This window comes from Brachyhypopomus gauderio, chromosome 7 (genome assembly GCF_052324685.1).
Source record: "Brachyhypopomus gauderio isolate BG-103 chromosome 7, BGAUD_0.2, whole genome shotgun sequence".
Lineage (NCBI taxonomy): Eukaryota > Metazoa > Chordata > Actinopteri > Gymnotiformes > Hypopomidae > Brachyhypopomus > Brachyhypopomus gauderio.
Genome location: NC_135217.1, coordinates 33,147,703 through 33,165,795, shown reverse-complemented (window position 1 = coordinate 33,165,795; position 18,093 = coordinate 33,147,703). Strand labels below are relative to the sequence as shown.

The 18,093-nt window shown below is 42.3% G+C and overlaps 2 protein-coding genes and 1 long non-coding RNA gene across 8 annotated transcripts; 1 reads left to right on the top strand and 2 right to left on the bottom strand.

Annotated features, from left to right (window-relative positions):
• The first annotated feature begins 1,693 nt into the window (after positions 1-1,693).
• LOC143519695 (uncharacterized) lies at positions 1,694-8,762 on the top strand. 2 transcript variants are annotated; one of them, XM_077013396.1, is made up of 15 exons: positions 1,694-1,817; positions 2,095-2,144; positions 2,461-2,613; positions 2,793-2,873; positions 3,008-3,115; positions 3,219-3,296; positions 3,371-3,550; positions 3,660-4,000; positions 5,599-5,926; positions 6,385-6,459; positions 6,592-6,789; positions 6,945-7,154; positions 7,249-7,535; positions 7,622-8,329; positions 8,524-8,762. In XM_077013396.1, the coding sequence occupies exons 12-15, from the start codon at positions 7,121-7,123 to the stop codon at positions 8,593-8,595; spliced, it is 1,101 nt and encodes a 366-aa protein (XP_076869511.1). In that variant the 5' UTR covers positions 1,694-1,817; positions 2,095-2,144; positions 2,461-2,613; positions 2,793-2,873; positions 3,008-3,115; positions 3,219-3,296; positions 3,371-3,550; positions 3,660-4,000; positions 5,599-5,926; positions 6,385-6,459; positions 6,592-6,789; positions 6,945-7,120; the 3' UTR covers positions 8,596-8,762. The 2 variants fall into 2 exon arrangements, with proteins under 2 accessions (XP_076869511.1, XP_076869510.1); XM_077013395.1 differs by having other exon boundaries at positions 6,385-6,789.
• LOC143519694 (uncharacterized) lies at positions 8,437-15,947 on the bottom strand. 5 transcript variants are annotated; one of them, XM_077013394.1, is made up of 12 exons: positions 14,953-15,947; positions 14,157-14,309; positions 13,896-13,976; positions 13,654-13,761; positions 13,473-13,550; positions 13,219-13,398; positions 12,637-13,109; positions 12,204-12,531; positions 11,328-11,402; positions 10,998-11,195; positions 10,637-10,846; positions 8,437-10,246 (listed from the first exon to the last, which is right to left on the bottom strand). In XM_077013394.1, exons 2-10 carry the CDS (start codon positions 14,304-14,306, stop codon positions 11,013-11,015), a joined length of 1,656 nt encoding a protein of 551 aa, XP_076869509.1. In that variant the 5' UTR covers positions 14,307-14,309; positions 14,953-15,947; the 3' UTR covers positions 8,437-10,246; positions 10,637-10,846; positions 10,998-11,012. The 5 variants fall into 5 exon arrangements, with proteins under 5 accessions (XP_076869509.1, XP_076869508.1, XP_076869506.1 ...); XM_077013393.1 differs by having other exon boundaries at positions 10,998-11,402; positions 12,769-13,109; positions 14,953-15,945; XM_077013391.1 differs by having other exon boundaries at positions 10,998-11,402; positions 14,626-15,942.
• A 950-nt stretch (positions 15,948-16,897) lies between these two features.
• Positions 16,898-17,713, bottom strand: LOC143518294 (uncharacterized). Its single transcript, XR_013132151.1, has 3 exons — positions 17,688-17,713; positions 17,361-17,410; positions 16,898-17,044 (listed from the first exon to the last, which is right to left on the bottom strand). It is a non-coding gene; the product is annotated as an uncharacterized LOC143518294 (long non-coding RNA).
• Between the last annotated feature and the right edge of the window lie 380 nt (positions 17,714-18,093).

Here is an 18,093-nt window from a genome sequence, read left to right as displayed (position 1 = left end):
TTTTGGCTTATACAATGCAGGTAGCTAGTTGTTTGAAAACATGCTGCCTATCATCGCATGAAAAATACTTGACCAAAGTCTATTGCTCTTAGATAACTAGTTCGTTAGATAGGATTATCTAACTAGCTAGTAGTTGGAGGCACAATCTGTTGCTCTGCCACAGGCTCTCAATTTGGCAATTAGTGATGTGTCGTTCGCGAACGATCCGGCTCTAAGAGCCGGCTCTTTGTAGTGAACGATTGGAACCGGCTCCACAATGGGAGCCGTTTTAGGATCCTATTTGGGAGCCGCTTTTTCCTTCAGTATTGCGCTTGTGCTCTGCAAGTGCCACAATTTTTTCCCAACATCGTTTTTATTTGTCCTTCAGTGCCTCGCTGTCTCTCCCTCTCCTTGCGCGTATTGCTCTGCTTCTGCCAGTGGTAGAGAGCGGAGAGTTAATTTCCTCAGTCGAAAATGACGCAATCGTGGTGGCTCCGCCCCTGCGTGAGGACCCCTGTGAGAAGCGAGGTCGTGCACCTCTTCAGCGCAATGAACAAAGTTATGTATGCCGGGTTCATACACCTTTACAAGGTGGAATTCAAGCACTTGTACGTCACTTTCAAGGTCCATTTTCAATATTTCTCAGCACCTTAAACTTAAGTTAAATATTTATACATATACTCGAAATTATTCGCTTTTTTATCACATCGATTCAGTCAGACAGCTATTTGTTGTGAAACAAAATACAGTTACATTTTCAAGCATTTTCAAGTACTTTAGCCTACTTTAGCACTTTTCAAACGTGGAACACAATGCAACATCAGGTAAATTTCTTCCCGTTTTTGAGGGGTGTTTCTTTATACTACCACATATCATTTCGGACAACACTGCAAAGAATGTCTCCACTGCCCGCATGTCATGCATGTGCTCCACACATCTGACCAATCACACGCAGCTTTCAGTTAATAACGTGGTGGGAAAACACTGAAAAAACATGTTATCTCCACTTTTTTTGTGGAAACAGGCAGACAATTGGCCAAGCTGTATTGTGTTCTTTTTTGGTGCTATTTTGTGATAATTTAATAATTGGTTATAATAAAAGTTTTATTTATAAAGCATTGTTATGCAGCATTTTTACTCATCACAAGTGCTTAACAATGTCAATAATGAAACAAAATGTTATAAAATTAGGTTTAAGCTATTAATTAATTAATAATGTAAAAAATATATATGGGGAGCCATTTGGGAGCCGAAAGAGCCGGCTCTCCACAGTAAGAAGAGCCATTAGAGCCGCATCTCAGAATAGAGCCGAAAATCCCATCACTATTGGCAATAACAGTCACATCAGTGCCAGATACCGCCACCCGTCTGTAAAATACATCCAATGCCTGAGCCCCATTCCATTTTTCCTCGGCCAATGGCGCGAACCATTCCATTTTCTTCGTTTTCCTCGGCCAATGCCTGGCCACCATTCCATTTTTCCTCGGCCAATGCCTGGCCACCATTCCATTTCTCCTCGGCCAATGCCTGGCCACCATTCCATTTTTCCTCGGCCAATGCCTGGCCACTATTCCATTTTTCCTCGGCCAATGGCGCGAACCATTCCATTTTCTTCGTTTTCCTCGGCCAATGCCTGGCCACCATTCCATTTTTCCTCGGCCAATGCCTGGCCACCATTCCATTTTTCTTCGGCCAATGCCTGGCCACCATTCCATTTTTCCTCGGCCAATGACACGACGAAGGCGATCTTGCCCCGGTCACTTCAAAGTATATAAACTTTACACCGCGTAGAAGAAAGAAACACCGTCTCGGATTTGGGATTTCTCAACAAGACACAGGTATGCCTTATTTTTGCTAGCATATTTATTTATACGCAGGGCTGTTTTATGCCTGTTTGTATAAGGAACCAATAAATAAATGCTGTAGATATATTTTGCGATCATCGGAAAGGTAGTCAGCTAAGAAATACTGTATATACATTATTTCCTGCGGTGACGCTCATGGACGTAGTTCGTTAGCAAGCTATCGGATAACTTCTAACTAGCCTAAATTGGAGGAATAATTTATGTAATTCTAATCATGACGAATAATCTAATTAATGTTTCTCTGTGTTAGCCATCTATCCTGTTTTTCGATTTTCAACGGACAATCGCCGAAATTGTGAGGTAATTTAACGGTATATAAACGCTTTATTTAACGGTTTTTAAACGTCTTGGAAAATACGTGCCCCTGCCTAACGTGTTATTATTTTGTTATTACTAAGTATCTACGTAGAACGAACATTATAAAGTATATGGTTAAGTGAGTAATACGAATCCTTGTAGTATTAAAAAGGTTAAAAACACATTAGTAACTAGTGAGTTGGTACCAACTGCTCACATTCATTCTTAGTTGCCATTGATTTACTTATTTGTTAATTTATGTTTGTTTTAATTATAAAGTATATCATACACTTTCGTTATTTACAATGTCTTGTTTCAGATCATGTCAGCATCAAAAAAATCTCACAAGGCCATGGCTGACACTGACTGGCTTGCCCGGCTACAAGCATTTGCCAACACAGGGGTTTGGCCATCGAGCGAGGGCAACAGACCTGCTCCAAGACAGAAAAAGTGGCACGAACTCTATAATAAGGTAAAATAATATGATTTCTCTCATTTTAAAATAACTTAAGCCTTATTATTCCATATTTATTTATTGTTGCCTGACTCTTTAAATAGTTCTAATTGGAGTTGTGAAGGACAGGTGAGAATTGCAGAAAATTACAATTACAAAAGAGAAGATTCTTGCCTGAATGTGGATTTTTTTTGCAGATTCAAAAATGCCCCCAGCACCTGAAGGGACAGTCAACCCTTGTGGGAGGATTGCCCAAGTGTGTTTGTAGCTTTCATAAGGTAACTTAAATTAATTAAACCTGCAATCTGCAAATACATAATAATGTATTACTAAGGTTGACTGTTTATGATGAGTTTTAGTAACTATATATGTTTTCTCCCTATATATAAATGTATTTCTGCTACATTTTCAGGAACGTTCCAAGAATCCACTGGCTCCTCAACCATCAACAAGTACTGCCAGCCTGAGCACTTCTCCCTCCACCAGTCCTGCAAAGAGGCCTAAATTGACTTTATCCATGGTAACATACATTGTACTATAAAGATATGAACATTATGTGATGTTGCTGTGCTGAATATTCTTCATGGTTTCCAACAAATATTGTGATCTTCTTTTTGTACTAGTTTGAACGATCAAGGTATGGTGGAACCCATGTGGCTACAGCAAAACCAAACCTGAATGTCACAAGGAAGCATGTACAGGTAAAAAAAATATTATATATTAATGTTTTTTCTTCTATTTGTTCTAACTGAATAACAAACTATGAATTCCACAGCCACAGGAGATCATAGGAGCAGGTTCAACGTCTTGCCAGTCTCCTGGTCCTCAGCCTTCAACATCCTTCCATCCTCACAGGCCTCTCCTACAGTCCCCATGTTTTCTTGCTCCACCACCACAACCACAACCTGCAGAACAAGGGCAACATTCTGCAGAGTCTTCTGTTGTGATGAGCATGGTACGGTAATGTGTCATTAATAAATCACAAGTACATTCATGATTCATTCACAAGTTATTCATGATTACACATAAAATCTGTGTATACTTGTGCTATTTTTTCATCATAGCCAATCTATCAGCCAGAAAATACAGCAGAGCTCCCACTATTGTGGCCGCAGACATTGCCATGACAGGACCAGAAATGGGTGTCTGAAGCTCTCTTTAGACTTGGGCCGAAGGGAAAGCTGGAGCTACGCGACAACCTGCAACTATGGTATCATGCACCACCTCCAGCTCTTTTGTATCACCAGTCTCCCACTCCTGATCGTTTCTTCTCGCAGTCTCTGTTGTTGTGGATGCCTTACAGGTTGTGGAAGGTGCGGCTTTACTGTACGAATCCTGACTGTAAACATCGGCTGAGTGGAGGTGGTCTGCACAGGAGGGTTCGGCAGGTCCTCGACATCGATAGGTACTACAACCTGGTGACGGAGACACTGATCTGCAGCAGATGTAGATCCAGCTACGTATCGTGGAGCCAGACAATCCTTCACCAACTGGACCTAGCACATGGGTTAAAGTTCTCCGTCACTACGACGGATTTCCGTCATTTGATTTTTTTGGGGAAAAAATCCGTCAAATCATAACAAACAACACACGCGCGTGCTATCTGTTTTGTGGCCGAAATATGATTCTCACTGGCGCTCATCAGCGCTGGATGGATGACGGCGGTGTCATTTGATTGACTTGCGGTTCATTCCGCCTTCAGATTTGCGGATGTTACGTAGAAAAGTTTTTACCCCCCTCCTGCCTGGCGTGATCGTAGCGCGCGACTCTGTACACCTGCGCGAACGGCGGAGGCTACTTGCTGCGTCACATTCTTTTTGCAGTGTAGTCCGAAGCAATATGTGGTAGTATAAAGAAACACCCCTCAAAACAGGGGAATGAACATTTACCTGACCAATTGTAATGTTGCATTAGTGCTGGAATTTAGGCTAAAGTACTTTAAAATGCTTGAAAATGTAACTACTTCGTTTCACAACAAATATCTGTCTGACTGAACAGTTATTACGTTAACAAATACGAGCCTCTTGTAATTCCAGGACGAAACATGAGAGAACGTGAAGTCGTTAAGATTGGGCGTTTTGAAAATAAACCACCATTAAATAATGTGATAAAAAGCCAATTATTTCGAGTCATTTCGAGTATATGTATAAATATTTAACTTAAATTTAACGTTGAGAACGCGTTGAAATGGACCTTGAAAGTGACGTACAAGTGCTTTAATTCCACCTTATAAAGGTGTATGAACCCGGCAAACATGACTTGGTTCACTGCGCTGAAGCGCTGTGCGCGCGAAGTTACAAAACTGCGAGGCTCTCGCGCACGGGTGGAGCCACCGCGATTACGTCATTTTCGGCGTGCGGACCCTCGCGCTGCTCACGCCACTCGTGCTGCGTCAAGTATAAAGGCTTAAACCAGGATTAACATGGATGGTGTTGTTCTGTTTGTATTTAAAAGCTCTATCCAGTGGTGTTAATTTTTTGTAACATACCTACATAAAGCATGTAATATTACGGCTTATGTTTTTGCGATGGTGAATCTGATAAAAACAAGAGAGCTTCATACCTCTCACCAGGATTCACTAAATTTGACTTGATCTTTAAATAATTTTCTGGAAGAGGACCCCCAGATAACTCCATTATATAAACATTTATGTACATTTATTGCTCAGGTGTTCATTCTCTCTTCTCTCCTTACACAGGCTGTTTAGATAAATATACTTTATAAATGTGTTTATTGTGTAGAATTAGGCAAAAGAGGCCGTGTCCCAACTACACTACATTTTCAGTAATTGCTGGCATTGTCTTTTGCCAGGAAAAATTTTTCAGTCAAATGAAAATTTCTTGCTTTAACCCATGACCTAGCACATTGCTCTGAGTTTAGAGTGATCCTTACTCGCAGGTGAATGAAACACTAAATTACTTTGCCATCATGGACATATCTTTTTGCAAATCTGACACTTATTTCCCTAAATAACAGAATAATAAAGATTTTTTTCCCCCCAAGATATGCCTGTGACATTCGGGTGATCCGCCTGCTGCGTGAGCGAGGACTGGGAAACGGCCCTGTCCGGATCATCGGCCAGCTGAAGGAGAACCACAGTGAGCAGTGGCTCCAGAGGGCCGCACGATATGTATCGGAGTGTGCTGCCTTCATGGAAAATGCTAGTGTGCTTCCACCACAGTTTCAGGAGCCCCAAGAACCTGCCACAGTGCCCAGCTACAAGTGGCTCCTCACTGTGTACAGCCAAGACATCCTCAACAGACTGGAGGAAATCAAGGCTGGAATCACTTCAACTTATGGAGCCATTTTAAAAATGGATTCTACCAAAAAGGTTAGATGTTATTTATTATATTAGTTATCATTTGGCAAACTTTTTTTCTCAGGTTATTTCTCAACTATATACACACTATATATAAATTTTAAAACACCACCACCCAGCTATTCTCTCAGGAAGGATCTGATCTGTTGTGTGTGATTATGGTTATTGCAGTTAACACTCAGTTTGAATGTACTTTAATGAAGGAACGAATGTCTAGGCCACTTATTTTGTTTTGTTGATAGAAGGCCATTGATCACTTACTTTCAAAATCCCCTTTAAATCACCTCTCTTTGTCTGGCAAGAAGAACCATTATGGCCCATGATGGTTTGTTTTTGTATATGCTAAATAAGTCATATAGTCTGTTTGTCCTGAAGGAGACATCCTCGTTTGGATCCTTTGTTATGATAAGCTAGGTATGATGGGTAAGCCATTGGGTTTGTTTCTTACATTGTTCCTCTCTTATTGACAGATCACCAAGAAGTTGACTGGACCTGCCAAGGGCACTGCACAATGGCTCACATCTGTGGGGAATGAAAAGGGCCAGGTGTTGATGAGTGTACTTACCACAAATGAAGGTGCTGGGTTGGACCTCATGATAGCAGGTCTAGTAGACCGGTACTGCAAGGCTGGTGTTGATCCCCCTGTTGCCCTTTATGTGGACTGTGGCTGTTGTAAGGAAGTGGGAGAGACAAAGCTGAAGACCAGATTCAGTGGGTGGCCAGATGTGATTGTGCGTCTAGACATCTGGCATTTTATGCGACGACTGGCAACAGGGTGCACCACCGATGCCCATCAGCTTTATCCAACGTTCATGTCACGTTTGGCTCCACATCCCTGGAATCGTTTCACTGCCATTTGAATCGCTTCATTCCAGGTATGTGATAACTGTTAACTTTAGTAAATGTTTTCTGCAAGATATCATGTTTGATTATATTAAAAATCACATAACTATCAATTAATTTAGCTTGTTTTGCTTTGTTTGTAACAGATGGTTCCTGTATTAATTAATTGTGGTACACATTCTTTCAGGAAACAGTGCCAATAGTCTGAACTTTCAGATATATCTACTGGAAGGGCTGAATCGCTGGAACAAAGACCGTGCTGCTTCTGCTCTTGCAAAGGAACCTACAACCCTGCGCAGTTACACTGGGGAGTTGGTTCACTTTGTCAACGACAACTACCAGAAGGTTTTTAAAAGGAAATTGATGCCGGCATTTACACCACCTGCAAAATACATTGGTAAGCATATTGTGATACAGCATTTAATATTTTAGAATACTTTATACGTCACAAAAAATGTTTATTTTTCTTTTTTTATTCAATACATTTTCAGGGGAGCTCATTGGTGTGCAGTACCTGCTAAGGCAGAATAATGAGCCACTGGAGGATATGCACCCAAATTCTGACAGAACCACCCAGCTGCTGGAGGAGTTAGAAGTGCATGACCAAGATGAAGATGATGAGGGGTTCAACGAATCCAGTCTGCAGGATGAAGCCATGGTGGCAGACCTGGTGGTTGCTGATGAGACATTAGAATTTGTGTTCCCTCACCCACCTCTCCACCATTCACCAATGCCCTTGGTCCAGCCTTCATCGTCATTACCTTCAGTTCAACAAATGGTAAATGATAGAGTCTTACTTTGTCTTTTTATAGTAAAATTTATCTGTTAAAACCACTAATCCAAACTACACCTATACTCCTTCAGCAGCCTCCACCAGTGACCTCGGCCCAGCCTCCACCAGTGACCTTCCAGCCTCCACCAGTGACCTCGGCCCAGCCTCCACCAGTGACCTCGGTCCAGCCTCCACCAGTGACCTCGGTCCAGCCTCCACCAGTGACCTCGGTCCAGCCTCCACCAGTGACCTCGGCCCAGCCTCCACCAGTGACCTTCCAGCCTCCACCAGTGACCTCGGCCCAGCCTCCACCAGTGACCTCGGTCCAGCCTCCACCAGTGACCTCGGTCCAGCCTCCACCAGTGACCTCGGCCCAGCCTCCACCAGTGACCTTCCAGCCTCCACCAGTGACCTCGGCCCAGCCTCCACCAGTGACCTCGGCCCAGCCTCCACCAGTGACCTTCCAGTCTCCACCAGTGACCTCGGCCCAGCCTCCACCAGTGACCTCGGTCCAGCCTCCACCAGTGACCTCGGTCCAGCCTCCACCAGTGACCTCGGTCCAGCCTCCACCAGTGACCTCGGTCCAGCCTCCACCAGTGACCTTCCAGTCTCCACCAGTGACCTCGGTCCAGCCTCCACCAGTGACCTCGGCCCAGCCTCCACCAGTGACCTCGGTCCAGCCTCCACCAGTGACCTCGGCCCAGCCTCCACCAGTGACCTTCCAGTCTCCACCAGTGACCTCGGCCCAGCCTCCACCAGTGCCTATTCAGTCTCCATCAGAGCCTTCAGCTCAACAAATGGTAAGTGATAGTACCTTACTTTCATTGTTAAACATGTTCATTGTTAAATTCTCTAATAAACAGCACACAAATAAGAACGCTACACACAAATGCTTTATTTTCTCATCCTTTATTGTAATTAAACCTTTATTGTAAATAGAAAATGCACATTTCTACAGACATTATAACGTTTCATATTATTTTTTTATTTCTAGGCTGTGGATGTCCATAACATTCCTGGAATGGAAAGGGTGGATGATGTAACGATTCACGGGGCGGGGAGATAGCAGGAGTGACGCAAGTGCAAGATTAGATAGTTTAATAAAATAAACAAGGAACAGACTAGACAGAAAAGACTAACAGGTACACGAAAACCAGCGTAACAGAAACGTCAAACAACAAGACGGCAAAACAGAACCACAACACGACAGAACCACTCTTGACTAAATACAAAACTCAAACACTCGTAACTGTAAGACAGAACAAAAACCACAGAGGACTGACTAACATAAGACTCAGGGTTAACCACACAGGAACAGCTAACAACTCTAACGTAAAGTGTTTGGCTACAGACAGTAACATAACACAAGGACACCACCGACTTTAAACTGAACAACAATACAGAGGAGAAAACTACTGAATACAAAGAGACCGAACGGGAAGCTGAAACAGACACAGAGAACACGTACGGCAGGCAAAACAGAGCACGGGCAAGGAAGACAGAGGGATGCACTTACTAACAATGACCGACACGGGAGCAAAACACTAGGGGGTTTTTATACACTGGAAACAAGACGGTGAAACGAGACTCAGGTGTGTGTGACCAATGACGAGGGCGTGACAAACAGAGGGAGGAACAAATGGGAGCGGGGAGCTAGGCGGGACCAGGGAGGAGGGAGGGGCTGGACGTGACAGATGAATTAGTATCTGGTTGAGCTTCGCACTCAAACAAGCCTCACCCTGACAAATCAGCAGACCACCACAATTGTTAGTTTGTGGCAAAAGCTGAACCAGTTTGACAAAAACAGACTGGTGTATGCAGCTCGGCATAAGGATAGGCTGCTTACTGGCCGCTTTCGATCCCCCAAAAAGAAGGCAGTTTTCACCCCTGGTGTTGAGAGCACAAAAAGGTGTGTTCTGGGATCAGGTGGCTCCCCTGCTCAGTGGCCTGACTGCTGTCGGCTGATTGAATCCATCTTTGTAAGACTGGCCAACATCCACAGAAGCCCCAAAACTCTGGGCAAAGTAAGTGTGTCAAGGTGGGCACTGATGTTGGAGGACTACAGAAAAATAAGGCAGCTTGTTTTGAACAATGGGGCAGTGATGGAGCAGACCACCCTTCAGCTGGTAGAGGTGAACCAGAAAACTCTTATGCAGTGGTACAAAGAGCGCCTCAAATCTCAGGAGGTCTCTGTGCTACTTCAAGGGGTGCGCCTCCCTGATGCACGGCCAGTGGCAGCTCAACCTCTACTGCCAGCAAATGTACAACCTGATGAGACTCCACAGTACCCTCATCAGGTTCATATTTACCACATGCCGCCAAACACAGCAGGTCAGGCTAAAACAAAGTTTCGAAAAATTCTGCCCAGTGCCACACCACCATTAGCCCCTACTCAACGACATCAGGACACTTCCATTCAGCCTCCTGTTGCTTCCATGGAGTCTGGTTCACAGGCCTCTTTGAGAATGATACAGCCAAGACCTTCACCTGTACTGATGATGTTACCCGCAGGACCAGCTGTGTCTGTCATGCCTCAGGTGTTGTTGCCCAGTTCTGTCCCTCAGCCTGCTACCCCCACTGAGCGACATTACAAGTGGACAGTCCCATATAATACCTGTAGGAAGTGTGGACAGTCACGCAAAACAGCAACTGGCCATAGCCAGTACAAGGGGAAGATCTTCTGTCCTATGACAGAGACTCTTACCAAGGAACAGTGGCTGGAAAAGATGAGAAAACTGTGATTAATGTGTATACTTTATTTTCATACATTACTATTGTATTTTTATATTACTAAAATATAATTATTATTATCTTTAATGGTTTAAAATGTTGTAAATGTTTTGCTGTAGTTTATTGGAATTTTTTATAGTTCAGCTGCTGTGGCATTAATATGTGTATATATGTATTAGTGTAGATTTAATATTTTATTTTTATGTAAATTGTAGTATAATTTTGTTAATTGTATTAGAATATCATTTTGTTAATTTTATTCATGTTTATTATATATATATATACATAAAGTGTATAAAGTATATAAAGTGTGAATAAATATATTTAAAAGTATAAAGTATTCTAAAATATTAAATGCTGTATCACAATATGCTTACCAGTGTATTTTGCAGGTGGTGTAAATGCCGGCATCAATTTCCTTTTAAAAACCTTCTGGTAGTTGTCGTTGACAAAGTGAACCAACTCCCCAGTGTAACTGCGCAGGGTTGTAGGTTCCTTTGCAAGAGCAGAAGCAGCACGGTCTTTGTTCCAGCGATTCAGCCCTTCCAGTAGATATATCTGAAAGTTCAGACTATTGGCACTGTTTCCTGAAAGAATGTGTACCACAATTAATACAAGAACCATCTGTTACAAACAAAGCAAAACAAGCTAAATTAATTGATAGTTATGTGATTTTTAATATAATCAAACATGATATCTTGCAGAAAACATTTACTAAAGTTAACAGTTATCACATACCTGGAATGAAGCGATTCAAATGGCAGTGAAACGATTCCAGGGATGTGGAGCCAAACGTGACATGAACGTTGGATAAAGCTGATGGGCATCGGTGGTGCACCCTGTTGCCAGTCGTCGCATAAAATGCCAGATGTCTAGACGCACAATCACATCTGGCCACCCACTGAATCTGGTCTTCAGCTTTGTCTCTCCCACTTCCTTACAACAGCCACAGTCCACATAAAGGGCAACAGGGGGATCAACACCAGCCTTGCAGTACCGGTCTACTAGACCTGCTATCATGAGGTCCAACCCAGCACCTTCATTTGTGGTAAGTACACTCATCAACACCTGGCCCTTTTCATTCCCCACAGATGTGAGCCATTGTGCAGTGCCCTTGGCAGGTCCAGTCAACTTCTTGGTGATCTGTCAATAAGAGAGGAACAATGTAAGAAACAAACCCAATGGCTTACCCATCATACCTAGCTTATCATAACAAAGGATCCAAACGAGGATGTCTCCTTCAGGACAAACAGACTATATGACTTATTTAGCATATACAAAAACAAACCATCATGGGCCATAATGATTCTTCTTGCCAGACAAAGAGAGGTGATTTAAAGGGGATTTTGAAAGTAAGTGATCAATGGCCTTGTCACGTTGAGGACCCCGGCCCCTCCCTTTTGGGCGTGTGTTGACGTAGTCTACGTGCATCGTCTGCGTCTATGGATATCCGTGGTTATGGCATGTCGTGTGAATAATCAGTATCACCTGTGACTTGTCTCGTAATCACGTGGGGCTAATGTGGTTTGTCTATTTAATGTGCGCTCGCGCAGTGTCCTGTGCTCGTCGTTGTCTAAGTCTGCACGTTGTGTGTTTAAACTGTGTTGCCCGTGCGCTATTGCGCAACCGCTATTTGTGATTAAAAGTGACGTTTTGCCACGAAAGCAAGGATTCCCGTGTCTCGTCCTTCGCCCTGCCCGCACGTCACAGGCCTTCTATCAACAAAACAAAATAAGTGGCCTAGACATTCATTCCTTCATTAAAGTACATTCAAACTGAGTGTTAACTGCAATAACCATAATCACACACAACAGATCAGATCCTTCCTGAGAGAATAGCTGGGTGGTGGTGTTTTAAAATTTATATATAGTGTGTATATAGTTGAGAAATAACCTGAGAAAAAAGTTTGCCAAATGATAACTAATATAATAAATAACATCTAACCTTTTTGGTAGAATCCATTTTTAAAATAGCTCCATAAGTTGAAGTGATTCCAGCCTTGATTTCCTCCAGTCTGTTGAGGATGTCTTGGCTGTACACAGTGAGGAGCCACTTGTAGCTGGGCACTGTGGCAGGTTCTGGGGGCTCCTGAAACTGTGGTGGAAGCACACTTGCATTTTCCATGAAGGCAGCACACTCCGATACATATCGTGCGGCCCTCTGGAGCCACTGCTCGCTGTGGGTCTCCTTCAGCTGGCCGATGATCCGGACAGGGCCGTTTCCCAGTCCTCGCTCACGCAGCAGGCGGATCACCCGAATGTCACAGGCATATCTTGGGGGGAAAAAAATCTTTATTATTCTGTTATTTAGGGAAATAAGTGTCAGATTTGCAAAAAGATATGTCCATGATAGCAAAGTAATTTAGTGTTTCATTCACCTGCGAGTAAGGATCACTCTAAACTCAGAGCGATGTGCTAGGTCCAGTTGGTGAAGGATTGTCTGGCTCCACGATACGTAGCTGGATCTACATCTGCTGCAGATCAGTGTCTCCGTCACCAGGTTGTAGTACCTATCGATGTCGAGGACCTGCCGAACCCTCCTGTGCAGACCACCTCCACTCAGCCGATGTTTACAGTCAGGATTCGTACAGTAAAGCCGCACCTTCCACAACCTGTAAGGCATCCACAACAACAGAGACTGCGAGAAGAAACGATCAGGAGTGGGAGACTGGTGATACAAAAGAGCTGGAGGTGGTGCATGATACCATAGTTGCAGGTTGTCGCGTAGCTCCAGCTTTCCCTTCGGCCCAAGTCTGAAGAGAGCTTCAGACACCCATTTCTGGTCCTGCCATGGCAATGTCTGCGGCCACAATAGTGGGAGCTCTGCTGTATTTTCTGGCTGATGGATTGGCTATGATGAAAAAATAGCACAAGTATACACAGATGTTATGTGTAATCATGAATAACTTGTGAATGAATCATGAATGTACTTGTGATTTATTAATGACACATTACCGTACCATGCTCATCACAACAGAAGACTCTGCAGAATGTTGCCTTTGTTCTGCAGGTTGTGGTTGTGGTGGTGGAGCAAGAAAACATGGGGACTGTAGGAGAGGCCTGTGAGGATGGAAGGATGTTGAAGGCTGAGGACCAGGAGACTGGCAAGACGTTGAACCTGCTCCTATGATCTCCTGTGGCTGTGGAATTAATAGTTTGTTATTCAGTTAGAACAAATAGAAGAAAAAACATTAATATATAATATTTTTTTTACCTGTACATGCTTCCTTGTGACATTCAGGTTTGGTTTTGCTGTAGCCACATGGGTTCCACCATACCTTGATCGTTCAAACTAGTACAAAAAGAAGATCACAATATTTGTTGGAAACCATGAAGAATATTCAGCACAGCAACATCACATAATGTTCATATCTTTATAGTACAATGTATGTTACCATGGATAAAGTCAATTTAGGCCTCTTTGCAGGACTGGTGGAGGGAGAAGTGCTCAGGCTGGCAGTACTTGTTGATGGTTGAGGAGCCAGTGGATTCTTGGAACGTTCCTGAAAATGTAGCAGAAATACATTTATATATAGGGAGAAAACATATATAGTTACTAAAACTCATCATAAACAGTCAACCTTAGTAATACATTATTATGTATTTGCAGATTGCAGGTTTAATTAATTTAAGTTACCTTATGAAAGCTACAAACACACTTGGGCAATCCTCCCACAAGGGTTGACTGTCCCTTCAGGTGCTGGGGGCATTTTTGAATCTGCAAAAAAAAATCCACATTCAGGCAAGAATCTTCTCTTTTGTAATTGTAATTTTCTGCAATTCTCACCTGTCCTTCACAACTCCAATTAGAACTATTTAAAGAGTCAGGCAACAATAAATAAATATGGAATAATAAGGCTTAAGTTATTTTAAAATGAGAGAAATCATATTATTTTACCTTATTATAGAGTTCGTGCCACTTTTTCTGTCTTGGAGCAGGTCTGTTGCCCTCGCTCGATGGCCAAACCCCTGTGTTGGCAAATGCTTGCAGCCGGGCAAGCCAGTCAGTGTCAGCCATGGCCTTGTGAGATTTTTTTGATGCTGACATGATCTGAAACAAGACATTGTAAATAACGAAAGTGTATGATATACTTTATAATTAAAACAAACATAAATTAACAAATAAGTAAATCAATGGCAACTAAGAATGAATGTGAGCAGTTGGTACCAACTCACTAGTTACTAATGTGTTTTTAACCTTTTTAATACTACAAGGATTCGTATTACTCACTTAACCATATACTTTATAATGTTCGTTCTACGTAGATACTTAGTAATAACAAAATAATAACACGTTAGGCAGGGGCACGTATTTTCCAAGACGTTTAAAAACCGTTAAATAAAGCGTTTATATACCGTTAAATTACCTCACAATTTCGGCTATTGTCCGTTGAAAATCGAAAAATAGGATAGATGGCTAACACAGAGAAACATTAATTAGATTATTCGTCATGATTAGAATTACATAAATTATTCCTCCAATTTAGGCTAGTTAGAAGATATCCGATAGCTTGCTAACGAACTACGTCCATGAGCGTCACCGCAGGAAATAATGTATATACAGTATTTCTTAGCTGACTACCTTTCCGATGATCGCAAAATATATCTACAGCATTTATTTATTGGTTCCTTATACAAACAGGCATAAAACAGCCCTGCGTATAAATAAATATGCTAGCAAAAATAAGGCATACCTGTGTCTTGTTGAGAAATCCCAAATCCGAGACGGTGTTTCTTTCTTCTACGCGGTGTAAAGTTTATATACTTTGAAGTGACCGGGGCAAGATCGCCTTCGTCGTGTCATTGGCCGAGGAAAAATGGAATAGTGGCCAGGCATTGGCCGAGGAAAAATGGAATAGTGGCTAGGCATTGGCCGAGGAAAAATGGAATGGTGGCCAGGCATTGGCCGAGGAAAAATGGAATGGTGGCCAGGCATTGGCCGAGGAAAAATGGAATGGTGGCCAGGCATTGGCCGAGGAAAAATTGAATGGTGGCCAGGCATTGGCCGAGGAAAACGAAGAAAATGGAATGGTTCGCGCCATTGGCCGAGAAAAATGGAATGGGGCTCAGGCATTGGATGTATTTTACAGACGGGTGGCTTGAGATGTCTGCCACTTGATCGCTTAACCCAGTGGTTCCAGGTGGGGCGCGGAGCTATTGCAGGGGGGGCGCGGAGCTTGAAAGTAAAACGTGCACATGTATCAATTAGGGATGCACCGATTCCGATATTAATATCTGAAAAAATTCTAGATCGGGTATCGGGGACAATGTGGCCGATCCATAAAAACAGATCTATTCACTCTAATTCTATGCTTGTATTGCTTGCTTTTCGGAGTTAGTTCAACCCTAATACTCGCGCTGGTGGTATTCCACTTAGTCCGTTTATTTGCTGGTTGACCAAAATAAACCTGGGCTCCAGCAATACTTCACTGTTCATACATGAACTGGTGAGTTGTCCAAAGCTCATTTAATGCGTTACTTACAGAAATAAAATAAAGAGCAGTGGTCTGACTCGGTCTACGGCAGAAAGCTAAAAAAACAACAATATTCCGTACGCACGCTCAACTCGCTCCCTTAAAGAGACAGTACACATATTTCTGGCCGTTACATGCTTTGTGCTCTGCGTGATGTCTGCGCTTGCAAACTAGCCGCATATGTATTGCTGTTTCTCTTATTTCATCTCCTTATTTATTTTAAATTACATTTAGAATTCTTGAACCATTTAAAATGTTTCTTGCAGTTAATTTTTTTCATGTTTGACCAAAGTTGTGAACCTATTGTTTTTGTAAGTTTTCAACACATCCCTAGTCAATATGGGGGGGGGGGGGGGGTGTAGGGGGGGCGCAAAAATATTCTCATCTACTAAAGGGGGGCACGGCAGAAAAAGTTTGGGAACCACTGGCTTAACCTTTAACACTAATTTAGTGTAAATTCACCATAAGGACTCGTCTGCTACCCTTTGAATTTATCTAATGAGCGCTTCTGCGACCATGTTTAAAAACTGCTTAGCGTGACAAAGTTTGAGCGCTGTTGGTATCGTAATGTTATTGCAGACAGGAGAGGCGCTATTTATCCATTAACGTTTGAATATTGACATATTTTAGCGTGGTAGCGAATAGCATTTTAATTACAAATCTGATACAACCTTTGCATGATCACATGAACTTGATCATTCAAATCGGGAAATACATTTTCATTTCAATAAAGGCACAAATAAAGCATTAAAATGTATGTGTAAATGAAATATGAATAGACGTCTACCACATTGAAAATGTGAATGGAACAATTGCATTTGAATTTGAATTTTGAGCTCAGAGTTGCTTGTATGAGTGGAACATGTAAATGCAAATGCGTATTACATGTTAATTTAAATCTTCTTCTTCTTCTTTCGGCAATTCCCATTTAGGGATCGCCACAGCAGATCAAACTCCTCCATCTGGCCCTGTCCTGAATCTGCAAAAAAAAATCCACATTCAGGCAAGAATCTTCTCTTTTGTAATTGTAATTTTCTGCAATTCTCACCTGTCCTTCACAACTCCAATTAGAACTATTTAAAGAGTCAGGCAACAATAAATAAATATGGAATAATAAGGCTTAAGTTATTTTAAAATGAGAGAAATCATATTATTTTACCTTATTATAGAGTTCGTGCCACTTTTTCTGTCTTGGAGCAGGTCTGTTGCCCTCGCTCGATGGCCAAACCCCTGTGTTGGCAAATGCTTGCAGCCGGGCAAGCCAGTCAGTGTCAGCCATGGCCTTGTGAGATTTTTTTGATGCTGACATGATCTGAAACAAGACATTGTAAATAACGAAAGTGTATGATATACTTTATAATTAAAACAAACATAAATTAACAAATAAGTAAATCAATGGCAACTAAGAATGAATGTGAGCAGTTGGTACCAACTCACTAGTTACTAATGTGTTTTTAACCTTTTTAATACTACAAGGATTCGTATTACTCACTTAACCATATACTTTATAATGTTCGTTCTACGTAGATACTTAGTAATAACAAAATAATAACACGTTAGGCAGGGGCACGTATTTTCCAAGACGTTTAAAAACCGTTAAATAAAGCGTTTATATACCGTTAAATTACCTCACAATTTCGGCTATTGTCCGTTGAAAATCGAAAAACAGGATAGATGGCTAACACAGAGAAACATTAATTAGATTATTCGTCATGATTAGAATTACATAAATTATTCCTCCAATTTAGGCTAGTTAGAAGATATCCGATAGCTTGCTAACGAACTACGTCCATGAGCGTCACCGCAGGAAATAATGTATATACAGTATTTCTTAGCTGACTACCTTTCCGATGATCGCAAAATATATCTACAGCATTTATTTATTGGTTCCTTATACAAACAGGCATAAAACAGCCCTGCGTATAAATAAATATGCTAGCAAAAATAAGGCATACCTGTGTCTTGTTGAGAAATCCCAAATCCGAGACGGTGTTTCTTTCTTCTACGCGGTGTAAAGTTTATATACTTTGAAGTGACCGGGGCAAGATCGCCTTCGTCGTGTCATTGGCCGAGGAAAAATGGAATAGTGGCCAGGCATTGGCCGAGGAAAAATGGAATAGTGGCTAGGCATTGGCCGAGGAAAAATGGAATGGTGGCCAGGCATTGGCCGAGGAAAAATGGAATGGTGGCCAGGCATTGGCCGAGGAAAAATGGAATGGTGGCCAGGCATTGGCCGAGGAAAAATTGAATGGTGGCCAGGCATTGGCCGAGGAAAACGAAGAAAATGGAATGGTTCGCGCCATTGGCCGAGAAAAATGGAATGGGGCTCAGGCATTGGATGTATTTTACAGACGGGTGGCT